Below are 17,306 nucleotides of genomic sequence, written 5' to 3'. Positions count from 1 at the left end.
CCTAGAGGAAGAGTGGTAGCTCCAGTTTTCGGTTCCTTTCCCTCATCCCGCTCCCCATAAGATAGTTACCTGTCTTTTGAAGAGGAGTGAGAAGATGACGGAATGCAATTGCATTTGCTTCCATGACTATCTGTTCTTTCCTAAATTGGAGTCCAAACTGTGACACTGGTCCCTTCTGTCTCTTGGCTCCAGTGGGTGGACCCATGGCCCCATACCATTCTCCATCAGCCTCCCACTTTATAGACACAGGAGAACTCCAGATTTTTCCCACCTTGTTTCATCCACCATTCCTGTTGCACTTCCCAATGACTCTTTTAGAAAGGAAAATAATATTGGAGGCAGGAGGAAAAATGACCCCATTCCCTGGCTTGTACTGTCATGTAACTGATCACTGAAAGGGGGAAAAGGATGTGCAGATATAGCAAACCCTACAACTCCTTGTAGCCTCCACCCGTACTTTCAGCCTCAGAACTCTGTATATGGGCAACGTAATGCAGGTAACCTGCTACTTCAGCTTTACAAGCTCAGCAGTTTTAAATAAATAAATAAATAAATAAGGAGGCAAAAAGGGGGTGGGCATCCAGGAACCCACCATTGAACCCAATGCGTTTTGCCTATATGCGATTTTGGCTTAACAGTTGAGCGTCTTCTGTGCCCCGATTTCCCTCTGCCCTCTACCCTCAGCACTGGGCATAAAATTCCCCAGATACACATTTGCCTCCTCCAGCCCCTGGTGTTGGTCAAAGTGGGAAGGAATAGGAGCCAAATCTCTTTCGTAGTAGCAGCAATAACAAATCTATTACCACCACCCCCCCCTGCCACATACAATACATTTGAGAGCAAAGGATAATAGGACCTTGTGGTCTGCCTGAACCCCACCACCCACTTCACTTGGATTCAAGTTGCATATGGGGTTCAAAACCTAAAATCCCTTACCATTCCTATTACTGGTGGTGAATGGAAGTAGACGGGGCCCTTCTCTCTCCTGTCCCCGCCCCCACCCTTCCAATCAGATCCCTGCCCTTTCATATTGTGGCAGGAGAATACTGAGACTCTGTTCAAAAAATAAAAAAATTCCACCATACTACGTAGATGCTGCAAATCAAATAAACATGACCCCCAGAGTCTAGTCTGGTTGAATTCAATGAGGGTTAGGCCTGAGATGACAAGGTACAGGATCATATTGTTAACTCTTTAGGCTCCACAATCAGTCTGAGAAAAGGACCTGCTTTTCTATTACAGACCCAAGAAGCCCAGACACCCCCCAGTCAGAAACATGAAGCAACAAGTCCTGGCCTCAAATCCCTTCCCCCTCCCCCTTCAAAAGATGGACTCAGGAGTCCTGGCCTCAATCTTTCCTCCCCTCCACCCCACCCCCACTTTTCAAAGGATGAACTCAGGAATCCTGGCCTCAGCAACCTCACCTCCCCACCACGTCCCAAGGATGGACCCTGGAGTCCTGGGCCCCCTCTCGAATTAACCGAACTCTCTCCCTCTCCCCTCCCCCACCCCTCCCGCTTGTGGTTATTTCAAAGACAGGGAAGGGGGGCATATTCAGACAGACCCGCCCCGGCCTCTCCCTTACCGGCAGTTTGGGGCTGACTTCCCCCTTGCAGCTGTGGCAGAAAAAGCGGTGCTGGGAGACGGCGGCCGCCGCAGCCGCCGACGCCTCCGCCATTTTGCTTCCCCTCCCCCTCCGCCGCCGCCGTCGTCGTCGTCGCCGCTGCCGTCAGTCCTCCTGAACCAGCAACGCTCCGCCGCCACAGACCACACGGAGGACTCGAGGTCTAGAGCGGAACACTGTGGAACGCCGAGGGGACGCTCTAGCCGCCACACTTCCACACACGTCACTCCCTTCTTTCTCCTTCTCCTCCCAAACCTTATCAAGCGGAAACCTAGGAGAAGTTTGTTTTTTTAACGAGGCGGGGCGTCAGGACTGCTGGGTACCGGATGTGATACCCCGGGCATGAGCGTGGTTGCCATGGTTGCCGCAACGGAAAGGGAGGTTGAGGCCTAGTCGAGTAGGGATAACAGGCCGCCCTCTGACCCGAAGGTTACGGGCTCGGGTGTAAAAAGAGTCCATTCGGGTAGGTAGAGGGGAGGGAGGACTCTTGGATCCGCAGCCACGGGGGTGTTGAGTCGGTGGGGGCCACGTAGGGAGGAAGAGAGCTGGGAGCCGGGACTCCTGGGTTCATCAGGGGAGGGAGCGGCTGGACTTGGTTGCCTTTCTGGTGCAAGGCGGCGGGGTCGATATAGGGGGTCAGCTGGGGTCTCCTGGGTTCATCAGGGAATAGCCAAGCATATGGAAGAACAAGCCTTGTTGTTATTATCGGTAGACCAGGTAGCTTCAAGAATGTGTAACTTAACCGGATGCGTATTTTCCCCTTCTTTATCCCTCGCCTTGATCCCGTTCCCTTTCCTCTTGTGTCAAATTTACAATCGTAAGCTTCTCAGGACAGACGCCCATTGCTATTCTGTAAAATGTGTGGGGTGCATTTAAAAAAAAACAAAAAACCATTGCGCGGATGTGTTGTCACTGTTAATGCATAGCTGTCAAATTTTCCCTTTTCTTGCGAGGAATCCTATTCGGAATAAGGGAATTTCCCTTTTAAAAAGTGAAAAGTTGACAGCTATGCTGTTAATGAGGTTTACAGACTTGCACAGTAAAAGATTAAAACGAACGGGAAAGAACGGTGGATAAAAAACTTGACAGCAATGATATCCTTGCGGACATTTTTAAAAAAACAAACTGGAAAAACTACAATTAAAAAGTATCCTGCCTGCAGCAGTTGGTTTCCTTACAGACTAAAATACTTGGGAAAATAAAAATTTAAAACAAGATTTCTTTCCTGTCATGGGCATAGCCAGGATTTGTGGAGGGGGGCAGAACCTCAGTTATTTTGTGTTGATTTACTTGGTGGGATGCAGCTGCCCCTCATTGCCCCCCCCAGCTATGCCCATGCTTGCTGTAGTCAAAAAGCTAGTAATATAGACAGCCTGGGGGGGGGGGGAATTCCACAAACATAGAAGATTTGTGGCTACTCACTTCAATAATGATCAAGGGGTTGCCCGAAGAAGGGCCTCAGTTGATCAACTCAGTCCATAGGCAGGCTGGGTTTCCCTTCAGGTAAGGTAAAGGTAACCCTGACCATTAGGTCCAGTCATGTCCGACTCTGGGGTTGTGGCGCTCATCTCACGTTACTGGCCGAGGGAGCCGGTGTACAGCTTCCGGGTCATGTGGCAAGCATGACAAAGCCACTTCTGGCGAACCAGAGCAGCACAGGGAAACACCATTTACCTTCCCGCCAGAGTGATACCTATTTATCTACTTGCACTTCGATGTGCTTTCAAACTGCTAGGTGGGCAGGAGCTGGGACCGAGCAACGGGCACTCGCGGGGATTTGAACCACCAACCTTCTGATCAGCAAGCCCTAGGCTCTGTGGTTTAACCCACAGTGCCACCTTCAGGTACTCTAGCCCAAAGCCTGTGTGCAAGGAGAATTTATTTTCTACAAGAGGTGTTCAGGCATGCAATCTCCACTTCCTACCTACAACACAGTTCAGGAAAAGCATTAGTACTTGAATCTGCTGAATGTATATATTGGCTGTCATGGTGGATTAGCTGTAAAAATGTGAATACCCCATGCAGAGATGGGGGGGATTATTTTGTTCGTCTTATCCTTGCCTTCACACCTCTAGCCATGTGACCACAGTAAAATGTCCAAAAGTTTAAGGTACACTCTCTTCAGGTACACTGACTGACATATGGTGGCAGTTAAAATTGGGATTTTAAGAGCTCTTTCCAGTCTCCAAACCCACTGGGCAATCATTTGTGCTTGTGCTAACTTGTGTGGATACACTCTTGTGTTACAGAGGGCCAGACAGATACAATATTCCTGCAAGATGACCCAGGCAGAAATCAAGCTCTCTTCCCTCTTGCTCTGTGAACATTTTGGTGAGATTGTAGAAAAGATTGGGACGCACCTCATTCGCATGGGTAGCCAGCCATTACGGATGATAGCTCATGACACCGGGATGTCACTTGACCAGGTATGTGTAGTGGTAGATGGCACTGATGCAGAAGAAAGGCTGTTACATGAATAATGGCTCTGCACTGGAGAACCACAGAGTTTTGGCCTTAAGTCAGGGAGACCCAGGTTCAAATCTCTGCTGGCCATGAAGATCCCTGCATAACCTAAGGCCTGTTAACTTCTTCCACCTCACAGGGGTGTTGTAAGTGGGCGAAGGGGTGCATTATAAATACTGCTGTTCCTGGCAAAGGATTGCTCTGGATGATCCATAAGGTTCATTCTGACTCTTTGAATCCTTCTCACACTGTTTTGCTCAAAATTGAATGCTGTGCTCTGGACTGGGGTTGGGTGGAGTCTGCAGATCTCCATATATACACTGTGCTTTTCTCCCACCTCCACAGGTTCGGAAGGCACTCTGTGTCCTGATCCAGCACAACTTGGTGACGTATGAGCTGCAGAAGCGAGGCCTGGTGGAGTATGAAGCCCAGTGCAGCCGAGTGCTGCGGATCCTCCGCTACCCCCGCTATATCTACACTGCCAAGACCCTTTACAGTGACACGGGTGAGCTGATCGTGGAGGAGCTGCTGCTCAATGGCAAGATGTCCATGAGCGCCACAGTGAAGAAGGTGGCTGACCGGCTGACAGAAACAATGGAAGGTGAGCTGAATTTAAGGTGGGGCTCAGCCCTCGAAGAGCACTTTTTGGTGGAGCCTGGAACTAAGGTCTGAGTTGAGGGTTTGTTTCCTTTTCTTCAGATGGTAAAACAATGGAGTACAGCGAAGTCTCGAGCACGTTTGTACGCCTGGCAGACACCCACTTTGTTCAGAGATGCCCATCAGTCCCTGAAGGTCCAGAGCCTTCTGATGGCCCGCCTCCTCCTGTGCCTACATTGCTGTTTGATGAGAAGGATATGTATGTGGTTCCAAAACTGAATCTTATAGGTGAGGAAACAACTCAGAGGCCCCATGATCATTTTGTTAAGCCTTGTAAAACTGCATCGCCATAGATGATGTGCAGCATTGGCTGGCAACTGGTAAGCAGTGTCTCAGAGCTATTTTCCTAAACAGCAGAGACGTCTAGGCTCAGCAAAGCTCATTTCAGGTGGTTTCAGGAGAGAAATGAAACTGTGGTCCTGTCTGCAGTTGGATTTGTGCCATCTTAACTCATCCCCTTGCCGCCGCCACCCAAAAAGAAACCCTTGGGAGTTGTAGCTTGTGATGCTGAAAAGTGTTTGTCCTTGCTTCTCTCCTCACACCCCTTCAAACCACAATTCTTTGGTACCCAAGGATAATGGTTTGATTGTTAAATTGTATGAAAACCTCTGTGGATTTGCCCTGAGAGAAATAGATGACATATCATGCTTACAAAGCATGATCATGATGCAAGATGGGGGCTGAGCAGCTATAAAAAGGTGGACAGACTGCATCCTTATCGCTACTCAAAGTCCAGACCTTTCTTTTGGTCATCAGGGAAGGGGAAGCGGAGGCACTCCGACAACGGCCAAGACAATGGAGAACGCAAAGCGAAACGACAAAAACAGGAGGCAGACAGCAAGGAGGTAAAGAGGCCGCTGAGCTGGGTAGCGCATCCCTTCATGGACAGGCACTGGAAATTTAGCTTTCTCCATCACCTTGAAAGGAAGAGCAAATCTCCCATTGGTTTCAATCATAGCATCATAGAATTGTAGAGTTGGAAAGGACCACGAGGGTCACCTAGTTCAACCCCTTGCAGTGTAGGAATGTGGGTCACCTAGTCCAACCCCTTGCAATGTGGGCTCAAGCCCACGACCCTGAGATTAAGAGTCTCATGCTCTAATGACTGAGCTATCCACATTGTAATATCTGTAAATGTTGGGTTTGGAGGAGGTGAAAAGTAGAGCAGTCTTGATATATTGTGAGACAGAACAGGGGTGTGTGCCTTGTGGTGCCTTGGCAGGAGTTGGAGGATAGATCCTACCCACATTTAGGGCATGATAAGGTTTGATTTCATGGCAGGATGTGCCCCATGTAAATTGAGAAGAACTGTAACATCATTTGAGGTAGTGATCAACGTAAGTTCAACTCAGAATAGACCTATTGAGAATAATGGACCTAAGTTACTCATGGACCTACTTGGATCTACTCCAAGTAGGACTATCATTGGTTGCAACCTTTGGTTTTACTACCTCTAGCATCAAAAATGTTCTGCAGATGTCCTGGTTATTTCATTTATTTCTTTATCTCTCCCCGCCCCAACCCCAAGTTTTACCTTGCTGGTCATTATAGCTGTGCAGATCAGCTCAATGGCATGTGGGCTTTGTCTCCTGAAGCCATAGAGGAAGCAGCCAACATGATTTTTCCCTCCCAGTGACTTATTTAATAGAAGCAAAAGGAATTATCAATTTACTGGTTTTTAAAGCAAAATAAATCATGCAAATGAAGTTTCTTCACACTTGCTCTATTAGCATATATGTAAGTTGCAGGATTTAGTGTTTGTGGTGACAGAATTTTGGTTGGAGTGTGCTGGGGGTTCAAGTACCCCCCCAGTTGTCCAATTTGATACACAGGGTAACACTCTGCTTCCCGCTTTCTCCCAATCAACACTTCTCAGCCTCCATCAGATGATGGAATCTACTGGCAAGTTAACATTGACCGTTTCCACCAGCACTTCCGAGATCAAGCCATTGTCAGCGCTGTGGCCAACAGAATGGACCAGGTGTGTTGCTTTCCTTCGGGGTGGGGGTGGGGGTGGGTCTATGTCATTAGACTAATATGTGGTGTGGCCACATTTGGGATACTGTGTACAGTTCTGGTTGCCCCACCTCAGAAAGGATATTCTAGAGATGGAAAAGTTTCAGAAAGGGGCAGCCAAACGATGAAGGGGATAGAGTAGTCCTTCTATGAAGAAAGGTTGTAGCATTGGAGACTTTCTTGTTTAGAGAACAGGCAAGTAACAGGAGACACGATAGAAGTTTATAAAATTATGCATGGCATAGAGAAAGTGGACAGAGAAAAGTTATACTCCCTCTTGCATAAAATCAGAAGTTTCAGGGCAGATAAAAGAAAACACTTCTTAATGTGACACATAGTTAAACTGTAGAATATGGGTCAGCAAACTAAGGCCCACGGGCCAGATCAGGGCCAATTGCCTTCTAAATCTGGCCCGCGGAGGGTCCAGGAATCACCGTGTGGATCTCCAGTGCGCACGTTTTTTCTCTCTCTCACACACAGCGGCGGCAGCGCCTCCTCCCTCCCTCCTCCTGGCTTCTCTTCGCCCTGCCTAGAGGAGGAAGGGGGCTGGGCTTTGTTGGTGCCAGCCCCTCTCCGGAGCCCTTTCGCACACCGCTCATCGTCCCTCGTTCATCCCCCCCCCCCAAAAAAAAGATAGTCTGGCACCCCACAAGGTCTGAGGGACACTGGACCGGTCCCCTGCTGAAAAGGTTTGAGGACCCCTGGTGTAGAACTTGCCCGCACAGGAGGCAGTCATGGCCAATGGATGACTTTAAAAGAGGATTAGAAAAATTCATGGAGGAAAGGGCTATCAATGACGACTAGCCATTATGGTTATTCTCTGCCTCAATACTCAGAGGCAGTAATACTTCTGAATACCCATTGCTGGAAACCACAGTAGGGGAGAGAGCTCTTGTGCTCAGGTCCTGCTTGTGGGTTTTCTCATGGTGGCATCTGGGTGGGCACCATGCGAATGTCCTTACGTTCTTACTGAAGGCTGTTTTCCTGTGCTTTGGCATTTCCTCCCCTGGCCAGTTTTTAGTTTGTCACAGAAGAGTTTTAGCTTTTCCCTTTTCCTTGGCATACTGGTTTTCTACGTGCAGGGATTTATTACTTGATTTTGGTGTGGCAGAGCTTTTTAATCATGCAAGCTCCCACCTACATTTTACAGTCCATGCACAAAACAAGGACTTCCCTGAGAGTTCTGCCTCTGTCTCCTTCCCTTTCCCACAGACCAGCAGTGAAATTGTGCGGACGATGCTGCGAATGAGTGAAGTCACGACCTCTTCCAATGCGCCGTACACCATGCCGCTGTCTTCCAACGAGGTGAGCAGCTACGTGGGACTTGTTGACAGATGTGTATGCAAGCATGTGTGTAAGGCACGTGTTTAGTGTATGTGTGGAGTGTGTGGACATGTGTGCTCTGTGTACTTGTGGGGTGGCCCTGCGTTCTTCCAGCTCTGACCTTGACCCCTTTTTGCCACACGCACTTTCATTTGCGTCCCTCTCACCATTGGCGTGCAGTTCCTGAAAGGATGGCACCAGAGGCAAGGCAGCCCTTGGCCTAAAGAGGTCACTGACCCCCTGTAATAAACCCCTCTAATAGGGTGGCTCATGCCTGCCATGACTGGGGGTTCAGTCCGGATTTCATTGCTGTCCTTTCCCCAGGTCAGAGTAGCTACTAGAGAGGGGATGGCTCGTTTTTGCCAGGGACACATGGCTTGCCTTGGTATGTGATATTGTTTTTATTTTTATGCCATCTTTCAGCCAAAAAGGCCCCCATGACAGCTCATAAAAATTACAAATGCAAATACAAACATATCAGTGCTAATACAATACAAATCGTACTGAATCTTAACATCTCAAAGGGATTATAATGCATTCATTTTCCTGCCAAAAGAGCAACAGATTATGTCCCACAAAACATTAAAAGAGAGCAGGAGAGAGCTTTTGTGAGTTGTTTGGCATTTCTTTCTTCGTTTTATGTAATCTTAGAGCTGGAAGGTGACCTTGGGGAGGTAATCTAGCCTAACCCTCTGCTCAGTGATGGGATCTTCCAGCAACTGCACACCTGGCAGATGGCTGCCCAGCTTCTGCTTAAAAACAACAACCCAGCAGCACAGAGCCTGTGCCTCCCAAGAAAGGCTGTTCTCTTGCCTAATAGCTCTTACTATTAGGAGGTTTTATTAAAATATGCTTCCCTTCGGTTCCCGGATCTTGATTTCTCATTTTTCCCTTTGGAGTATCAAAGAGCTAGCCTACTCCACCAACAACATGACAGCCCTTCAGATATTTCAAGGCTGGTATCATGTCGTCACCCCCCCCCCCTTTAATTTTTCCCAGGCTAAATATACTCCCTGCTTTCCACCGGTTTTCATAGGGCTCAAAGCTGTACAAAGTACATAAAATGTATACCGGTAGATCAAATAAAAATATACTTTAAAACCACTAACTATAACTGTGACTGAGTGCAGTACAGAGGTTCTATATCAATATTAAGAAATAATTATGGAGAGATGGGTCAGAGTTTACATCAGAATTTACATCAGGTCAGGAGCCATCCGCAGCAAGAACAAATCACTTGGTTAGGGAAGGGGACAGTCTGAAATGTATCTAGGCCAGGCAAGAGGAGAATCCTTCAAGGGGAAGGCAAATACCCCCTCTATAGCTAACATGAGTCATTTCAGGTTTGTGTAATACACTTTTGTTGGTTATGAAGGTTATAAATGGAAACCACACTATTTATTAAAATACATTGTTCTATAAAGAACCTCTTGTAGGTCACCTGCTCTCTGGTTATGTTCAGTAGTAGTTTATAGTCTGTAAGAAATCACAGGATATCTACAACACTGGACTTCTGATTTGTTTTTTTTTAAGATATTCCGGTCGCTTCCGGCTGGTTACAACATCTCCAAGCAGATTCTCGATCAGTACCTCACTCTATTAGCAGATGATCCGGTAAGAAAGTCCTCTTCTGGATTATTATTCTCATTTTGAACAATGCCTCTGAAATGGCATGCTCTTTTTCTTTTCTTTCTTACTTCCTTTTTCTGATAATAAAACCATGTCTGGTTCAATCCTTTAATTTCCCCCATAGCTGGAGTTTGTTGGCAAGTCGGGGGAGAGTGGCGGAGGAATGTACGTCATCAGTATCCTTTTTGACGTGGCTGTATCATGAGGACTGGTTTCGTGTTTGAGGGCGAGCTGTGCTAGTTGTTTGGGAGGGTGTGCCTGCACTTCTACGCTGGACACGTGTACTTCCGTACATGAAGAGCACATTCCAGCCCGCCCATTGTGGGGTGCCAGCTGCTACACGGGCCCAACTCAGCCAACCTGGGGGAGTTGCAGCAGAAGCCAGAGACAGCAGCTCACTTACCTAGCAAATGGATTGTGGGGCCCAGAGGAAGAGAGAGCAGGTGGGGGGGGGGCAGGAGCCAAAGCAGCCCACAGGAGCTCCTTCACAATGCTGATTCCAACTGAGGCACTAGGGCAAAGAGCAACCAATCCTTGGACCCTGCACAGCCCACCTTTTCTTCCCTCAGCCACTGGATGCCTTAAAGCAGGGGTCCCCAAACTTAGGCCCAAGGGCCGGATGCGGCCCAATCGCCTTCTAAATCCAGCCTGCGGACGGTCCGGGAATCAGCGTGTTTTTACATGAGTAGAATGTGTGCTTTTATTTAAAATGCATCTCTGGGTTATTTGTGGTGCATAGGAATTCGTTCATATTTTTTCCCCAAATTATAGTCCAGCCCCCCACAAGGTCTGAGGGACAGTGGACCGGCCCCCTGCTGAAAAAGTTTGCTGACCCCTGCCGTAAAGAGATGCTTCTCTCACATCTCTTAAAGAGGGACTGGTGAATATTGAGGAACCTGTTACAGCCTAGACCTTGGGGCAGCCAATGTCCTCTCAAGCGAGGAAAGAATCAAGGAAAGGGTTGGTTCTCTGCTCTTCTCTTCTCCCTGCTCCACATTTTCTCACTCAGATGATCAGGGATCAGTTTGTCCAAAGGAAAAAACAGAGAGAAAATGGCCAGGGGCAAAACAAGCTGGGCCTGCATGGCCAGAGGCAGCAGTGCTTCTGAATAAGAGTTGCTGGAAACGGCAAGAGGAGAGAGCGCTCTTGGGCTCAGGTCCTGCTTGCAGGTTTCCCACAGGCATCTGGTTGGCCACTGGATGGAGCATCACTGTCTCTGGCCATGAAGGCAGAGGATGGCCATTTTGGCTTGTAGCCATTGATGGCCTTATTGTCCTCTATGAAATTGCCCATCCAAGTCAATGGCCATCATTGCTTCCTGGGGGAGCCATAGTTTAACCATTCGCTACATGAAAATGGACTTTTCCTTTATCCGTTCTGAATCTCGCAGGTTAGCAGGTGGCCCTGATGTGTCCTCACATCATTGGAGAGCCTAGAAGGTGCCTCCCAAGTTAACAACCCAAACTGAAACTCCCATCAGTCAGTTAGAAAGAGGTGAGGGGCAAACCACTTGATTGCTTACCAAAATTGAACTCTCTGACATTTTCCCCTAACCTTCCCTCAAACAGACCTTCATAAGGCCCTGGCGTCTCTGGCCACCGCAACGCTGGAATCAGTAGTTCAGGAAAGGTAAAGGGGAGCCTGCCTGTTTGGAGATGCAGGAGTTGAAAACTTGCTTTGAGTCAAGGTAGCAGGCATGTCAGAGCTCATTGGCTTAATGTATTTGCAGTGTTATCTTGCATGCAGGCCTGCCTCAAGCCAGAAATGTAACACGAGGCCGGCTCCTTGTGTCTGCTGCAGACACCTTTAGTCACCGTGGTGAAAGCAAAGTGCTATTTCCTCCTGCCAGCAGGGTGCAACCAAAACATCCAGTTCATTTGTTTTGTAAGAATTATATACAGATTGATTGTTTTAAAGCAAGCTCAAGGCGGTTTACGAAAAGAATAAGCTTATCGGTAAAAACAGTTTAAAAGCAACAATTTTAAATAATATTTTTTTTAAAAAAAAAAACAATAAGATAAAAACAGACTAAAATGCACATGACATTTTGCATCTCTGGGTAGGCTTGCCTAAACAAAAATGGGTTTGGCAGACACCAAACAGAGTACAGTGAAATTGTCTGCCTGGTGTCAATAGGCAGAGAGTTCCAAAGTGTAGGTGCTGCCACACTAAAAGATTGATTTCTTACAGTTGAGGAATGGTATTATGTGGCACCTATAATGGTGCTAGTTTCACAGACCAAAGCGGTCATGTGGGCATACATGGGGTATGGCGATCTCACTGGTAAACTGGTCCTGAGTTTTTATTTATTTTTTTCCTTTACATGCATGCAAACAAACCATATAAACTTAGTACCGGTACATGTTTTTACATTGGCTTATAATAAGAAGACTCATATGTTAACTTAAGAGAGTGTCTCCCTAGGTTTCCCGGGTGTTGATGGTGCTATCAAAATTGTCTTGTCTGCTTTTTTATTTTGTTTCAATGTTTTACATTAGCTTCTCAGCCAAGGCTGTTTGCCATACATTTGTAGATCATCTGGTTAATGGTAACTCAAGGACAGTTTCCCAATGTCAAGCAACAACCATTAAAAAAATGTAGATAAGCAGAGCACAAATCAGGCTGTCAAAGACTGACAGCAGTGCTAACTGTGGACTGCACTGAATTTGATGACCTGTTACCTTAACACTTTCTTAGTAGAGAAAACATAGTTTTAAATAAATTGCTTATTTCTTTTCTAGTAAAGAAAATCATTCTGGGCTCTTTGTATCTCAGTAATACCTTGAAGTGCTTATAGCCTTTGAGTCCCAATGATGGAATAAACTAGGTGCAGTTAGAGGTCTACAAGTCTTTCAGCCTTTGACAACTTGGTGCCCTCCAGATGTTTTGGACTCCCAGCTCCCATCAGTTGGAAGCCAAAATGAGAAGCCTGATGCTGCATTGCATGATGCAATGCATTCAGAGAGTGCGAAAACCAGCCTGTTATTATGCCATTTTATTTCTCTGATCTAGATTCGGGTCTCGTTGTGCTCGCATTTTCCGCCTACTCCTGAGGAAGAAGCATCTGGAACAGAAGCAAATAGAAGACTTTGCAATGATCCCTGCCAAGGAAGCAAAGGAAATGATGTACAAAATGCTGTCGACTAACTTTGTAGCCCTGCAGGTAGGCTCCTTTTGTTTTGGCTGTCCTGAATAATCTAGGTCTGAAAAATAAATTATGCAGAACCAAAGTTCCATGGAAGACCTGAGCTGCTTGGATGCAAGTCAAGATGAGCACAGTGAACTATCCAGGCCCTGGGGAGATAAAGTGGAAGCAGAATTATTTGCAAGATTGCAACTCCTGTGCATACCATTCTCAACTCCAAGTGTGCTATTTTCATCAGCGTGAAAACCAGTGTCTGAGGTTCCATCACTGGCACCATCAAGAAACCAGACGTGTCACAGGGCTGTGCTGATTAAGGGGTTCTACAGGTTGGAGCAAAATCAGTTCTCAGTGGTTCCCATGGCATTTTATGGGGACAAAAACTCAGACACAAGCATTATGAAGGGCAAGGGAGACTGGAAAGAGGTGTAGTTAGTACACCCGCACCTTGGCCCCTTGTCTGTGGTCCCTATTCCACTGAAAGGCTGCCATGGATTCCTGTATAGAAAAGTTGAAAGTGGTGTGCTTGAGCATCAACATCAGAGGCAACGTTGGTGATGACATGAGAGAAAGCCTTTGCTGTGGCTGCTCCCAGATGGCGGGATTCCCTCCCAAGAGAGGCTAGACTGGCTCCCTCCTTGTTAGCCTTCTGCTGGAAGGTTAAGACCTTGTTTAGATTGGCCTTTGGAAACTAAGGTGCAGGTGAGGCTGACCACTGGGCTGTCTTTGGGCAAACTGCATTTTAATGCTAGGTTTAAATGTGTTTCTAATGTATTTTAACTTGCTTTCAACTAGTTTTTATTACTTTGTACTGTGTATTATAAAGGTGTTATAAGGATGCCGCCTTGAATCCAGCTTGGGAGAAAGGCAGGATACAAATGCATTAAATAAATAAGGAACACAAGAAGAGCCTGCCAGTGGCCCACCTACTCCTGCATCCTGTTCTCACAGTGGCCACCCAGTGGCTAACAGATTGCATTGCAAATCAGGAATCATTGGTCTCAAATCCCATCACTGCCATAGAACATGCTCTTTCTCAGCTTCACTCCCCCCCCCCACCTGCAACATAATAATATATAATAAAAATAATTTATTATTTATACCCCGCCCATCCAGTTGGCTTTCCCCAGCCACTCTGGGCAGCTCCCAACAGATTAAAAACAGAATAAAACATAAAACATTAACAACTTCCCGAAACAGGGCTGCCTTCAGATGTATTCTAAAAGTCAGAAAGTTGTTTATTTCCTTGACATCTTTTTTATTTTGTTTACAGTCATACCTTGGGTTACGGACGCTTCAGGTTGTGCGATTTTGGGTTGCGCACTGTGACAAACCCGGAAGTAACAGAACGGGTTACTTCCAGGTTTCAGCGCATGTGCAGAAGCACTAAATCGCGCTTTGCACATGCGCAGAAGTGCCAAATTGCGTCACACCATGCGCAGACACAGCACTGCAGGTTGCGAACGCGCCTCCCACACGGATCGCGTTCGCAACCCGAGCTCCACTATATATGGTTTTATGTACTGTTCTTGTGAACCACTTTGATGTTTTATTTATGAATTACAGTCGTACCTCCGCTTACGTATCCCACCGGTTACGTAAACTTCGGTATATGTAAGTGGCAAAACTGGAAGTATATTTCTGGGTTTTTGCCACATGCACAGAAGCGCTCTACCGCCATGTGCGCAGAAGTGGTCTCTCCAGTTGCGAAAACCTCGTGATCTGGCCGGACCTCCCGAACGGATCCCGTCCACTGCCAGAGGGACCACTGTAGAGGTATATTAAAAAGTCAGCATTGCAGTTCTCTTTTCATTATTAAGCAAACATAGTGGGTGTTCTCTCATTCAAAAACAGGAAATCCCCAAGACCCCCGATCATGCCCCTTCCCGCACTTTCTACCTATATACAGTGAACAGGCTCTCATCTGCGCGGATGCTGCTCCACCGCTGTTACAAGGTGCGTGTCCTGTGGCTTCACTGCCCTCACTTTCCTATTTAAAAAAAAAAAAAATCTGCCAGGAGAAATTGGATTGCAATAACCCTTTTCTCTTCCTCCTCCCTTTCAGAGTGTGGCCAACCTGATAGAAAGACGCCTGCATGAGACCAAGGAGAACCGGTGAGTGAGCTATCCTGGGGGGAGGAGGGTGGTTAGGGCAAGAAGTTGGAGCCCTCAAGATCCACCTCTGCAGGGTCGCTCTTCCTCTGTTCGCCACTGTTGTCACAGTTTTGTGGTGCCATTTGACGGGTTGAAAATCTCAGATTTTCAGAGGTCTATTAGAAGTAGGAAACTCTCAGAGCTGACCCCCAAATCTTCTATATGGCTTTGTCTCAATGGGGCTCGCCCGAGGATTCATGAATTCTGCCTTGTGAAGGAGTCTTGGTTCTTTGCCTCGAGCCTTGCCACATCTTTGGCCAGCTTTAAACTGAAGTGTGGTTCTGTCTGACCCGTGGCTTCTGTACTGTGCCAGGCGTCTGCTGGAAAAATCCCAGCGGGTGGAGGCCATCCTCGCCTCAATACAGGCCTCGGGGGCAGAGGAGGCACAGCTGCAGGAGATTGAGGAAATGATCACAGCCCCCGAACGGCAGCAGCTGGAGAGCCTCAAGCACAACGTCAACAAGTAAGTGAGGAGGAGCAGATGGTGGGGATCAGAAGGGACCTTGGACGTCATCAAGTCCAAGCCATTTGCTCAGTGCAGGATCTGACTACAGCATTCTGGACAGAGGGCTGCTCAGCAGATCCTCCCTGCTCAGAGTGTGCCCCTCAATACCTGTTGCTGAGGGACACATGGAAAGGTGGGAGGGACGGTTGCCTTTATGCCTTCCTTATGGACTTCTCAGAAGCTGCTGATTGGCCACTACAGGAAAGAGGAAATTTGCAGGGTAAACACGCCCTCAGTCAGCCAGGTTCTTCTTGTGCTGGCTTTGTAGGCCAGGCCCAAATCAGAGTGCATGACCTCTGTTAAATTTAAGGGGTCACTTCTGTGGCCAGAATTGCCTCCAGGACATCTGGTGGAATGACTTCGTAAATTTTGAGAGAGTGAGTGTGTCTACTTTTTTCTTTTTAAACCACACCACAAGGCTAATAATGTGGATTTATTCACAAAGCCCTATCAAATTGCTTCTTGGGGAAGCTTAAATGTTTTCTCTCACACACCCCTCCCTGTGTGTATCTGACATATAAGATCGATTGTCACCTGATTACTTTTCTTAGTAAAAGTGATACTCAAATGTCACAGCAGCCATCAGGGTAAAGGAAGCACTCCCCCGCCTTCTCTTTCTTTCTTACACAGATGAAAATAGACCACTTCTAAAATGTCACTTGCTGCCTGCAGTTTTCAAAGTACATATATATATACACACACACACACATATATATATATATACACATACATATATATATACATATATATATATATACATATATATATACATATATATATATATATATATATATTATAAAAAGTTTAGTTGTTGATGGTTTTAATCAAGGACCCTGTTTAGTTTATTAACATATTCTTAACTGAGTAATCAAAACTGACATATAATGTAGCTGGAATAATATATATATATATTCATATTTCTCCCCTTTTAACAAAGGATTGATGCAAGTGAGAACCAAGTGGATGAAACCATATTCATTTTGGAATCCTATATCAACAGCACCATCAAGAGCTGAGCATCCCCAGTAAATACAAGGCAACAGAGAGGTTCTGTCTTCCTCCTCACTAAGGAGCAATTCTGTCTCCCCATCACAAGCAAGGCTAATGGACACTGAGTGCTGTGTGTGTTCAACCACTGCTTGTGGCTCTATTTATGTCAAATTTTTACAAAAGGAATTAAAAATACTTGTTGACATAGACTGGTTGGGAAGTGTTAAGGGGAAGAATGCGTATTTGGGTGTGAAAGGATTGTCCTAAAACACAGCCTTGCCTAGACAGCAGCTTCCCTCTCCCTCCATCTTCCAGTTCAGAAGGAACCGCTGGGCCTCAATCTTCACAAACATGAGATTTCAAGATTGCTGTAAAACAGGACTAAGTATTCTGTCCCTCCCAGTGGGTCATAGAGAGGTGGGGACTTGTCACACTGTTCTGCCACTCCCTGTGGTGGGCCCCACTAGAAAATTGAGCAGGGACACTCAAATAACTGAATCACTGAATGCATTTCCAGGGCTTCAATTCTCTAACATAGCCTCTCCATAAGTGGCTGGAGGTCTGACATCAACATCATTTACATAGCTTATATACGGGAACCAGATATTGTCAAAATGATTGTGTTTGGTTTGGCTTTGAATGACCCTTCTATGCTGCACTAAATGCCCAGAAAGAGCTAGATCCCAGACTTGTAATCCTGTCATAGATGAACCTTTGGGGTCTTTCCAACAGGAGGTCATCTCTAAATGGGCAGCAGTAAACAGCATAACAGTTGGGTCCTTATGTATAAGGGGAGGGGCTAG

The 17,306-nt window shown here is 46.6% G+C and overlaps 2 protein-coding genes across 4 annotated transcripts in view; one reads left to right on the top strand and one right to left on the bottom strand.

Moving 5' to 3' along the window:
- The window catches only part of RNF115 (ring finger protein 115), a 36,893-nt gene extending 35,021 nt beyond the window's left edge, over positions 1-1,872 (bottom strand). Inside the window, exon 1 of the mRNA XM_033136417.1 lies at positions 1,586-1,872. Within this exon, the coding sequence (XP_032992308.1) occupies positions 1,586-1,678 (93 nt within the window). The 5' untranslated portion in view covers positions 1,679-1,872. The remainder of the gene's footprint in view (positions 1-1,585) is intronic.
- An 88-nt stretch (positions 1,873-1,960) lies between these two features.
- Positions 1,961-16,691, top strand: POLR3C (RNA polymerase III subunit C). 3 transcript variants are annotated; one of them, XM_033136414.1, is made up of 15 exons: positions 1,962-2,087; positions 3,874-4,050; positions 4,433-4,688; positions 4,787-4,972; positions 5,501-5,589; positions 6,621-6,725; positions 7,973-8,065; positions 9,617-9,697; positions 9,837-9,888; positions 11,281-11,341; positions 12,725-12,875; positions 14,709-14,810; positions 14,920-14,969; positions 15,322-15,471; positions 16,451-16,690. In XM_033136414.1, exons 2-15 carry the CDS (start codon positions 3,904-3,906, stop codon positions 16,527-16,529), a joined length of 1,602 nt encoding a protein of 533 aa, XP_032992305.1. In that variant the 5' UTR covers positions 1,962-2,087; positions 3,874-3,903; the 3' UTR covers positions 16,530-16,690. The 3 variants fall into 3 exon arrangements, with proteins under 3 accessions (XP_032992307.1, XP_032992306.1, XP_032992305.1); XM_033136416.1 differs by lacking the exon at positions 4,787-4,972 and having other exon boundaries at positions 1,961-2,087; positions 16,451-16,691; XM_033136415.1 differs by lacking the exon at positions 14,709-14,810 and having other exon boundaries at positions 1,961-2,087; positions 16,451-16,691.
- Positions 16,692-17,306: the final 615 nt, after the last annotated feature.

The sequence above is a fragment of the Lacerta agilis genome, chromosome 17 (genome assembly GCF_009819535.1).
Source record: "Lacerta agilis isolate rLacAgi1 chromosome 17, rLacAgi1.pri, whole genome shotgun sequence".
NCBI classification, from domain to species: Eukaryota; Metazoa; Chordata; class Lepidosauria; order Squamata; family Lacertidae; genus Lacerta; species Lacerta agilis.
Note: the sequence above shows the minus strand (reverse complement) of the source record. Positions and strands in the feature narration are given on the sequence as shown.

Bases quoted from the DNA above. Each gene is read 5' to 3' on its own strand.
- POLR3C (XM_033136414.1), top strand. From the start codon at position 3,904: ATGACCCAGGCAGAAATCAAGCTCTCTTCCCTCTTGCTCTGTGAACAT. The intron at 6,726-7,972 runs GTGTGTTGCTTT...CCTTTCCCACAG, and splicing joins TGGCCAACAGAATGGACCAG to ACCAGCAGTGAAATTGTGCG. The intron at 9,698-9,836 runs GTAAGAAAGTCC...TTTCCCCCATAG, and splicing joins CTCTATTAGCAGATGATCCG to CTGGAGTTTGTTGGCAAGTC.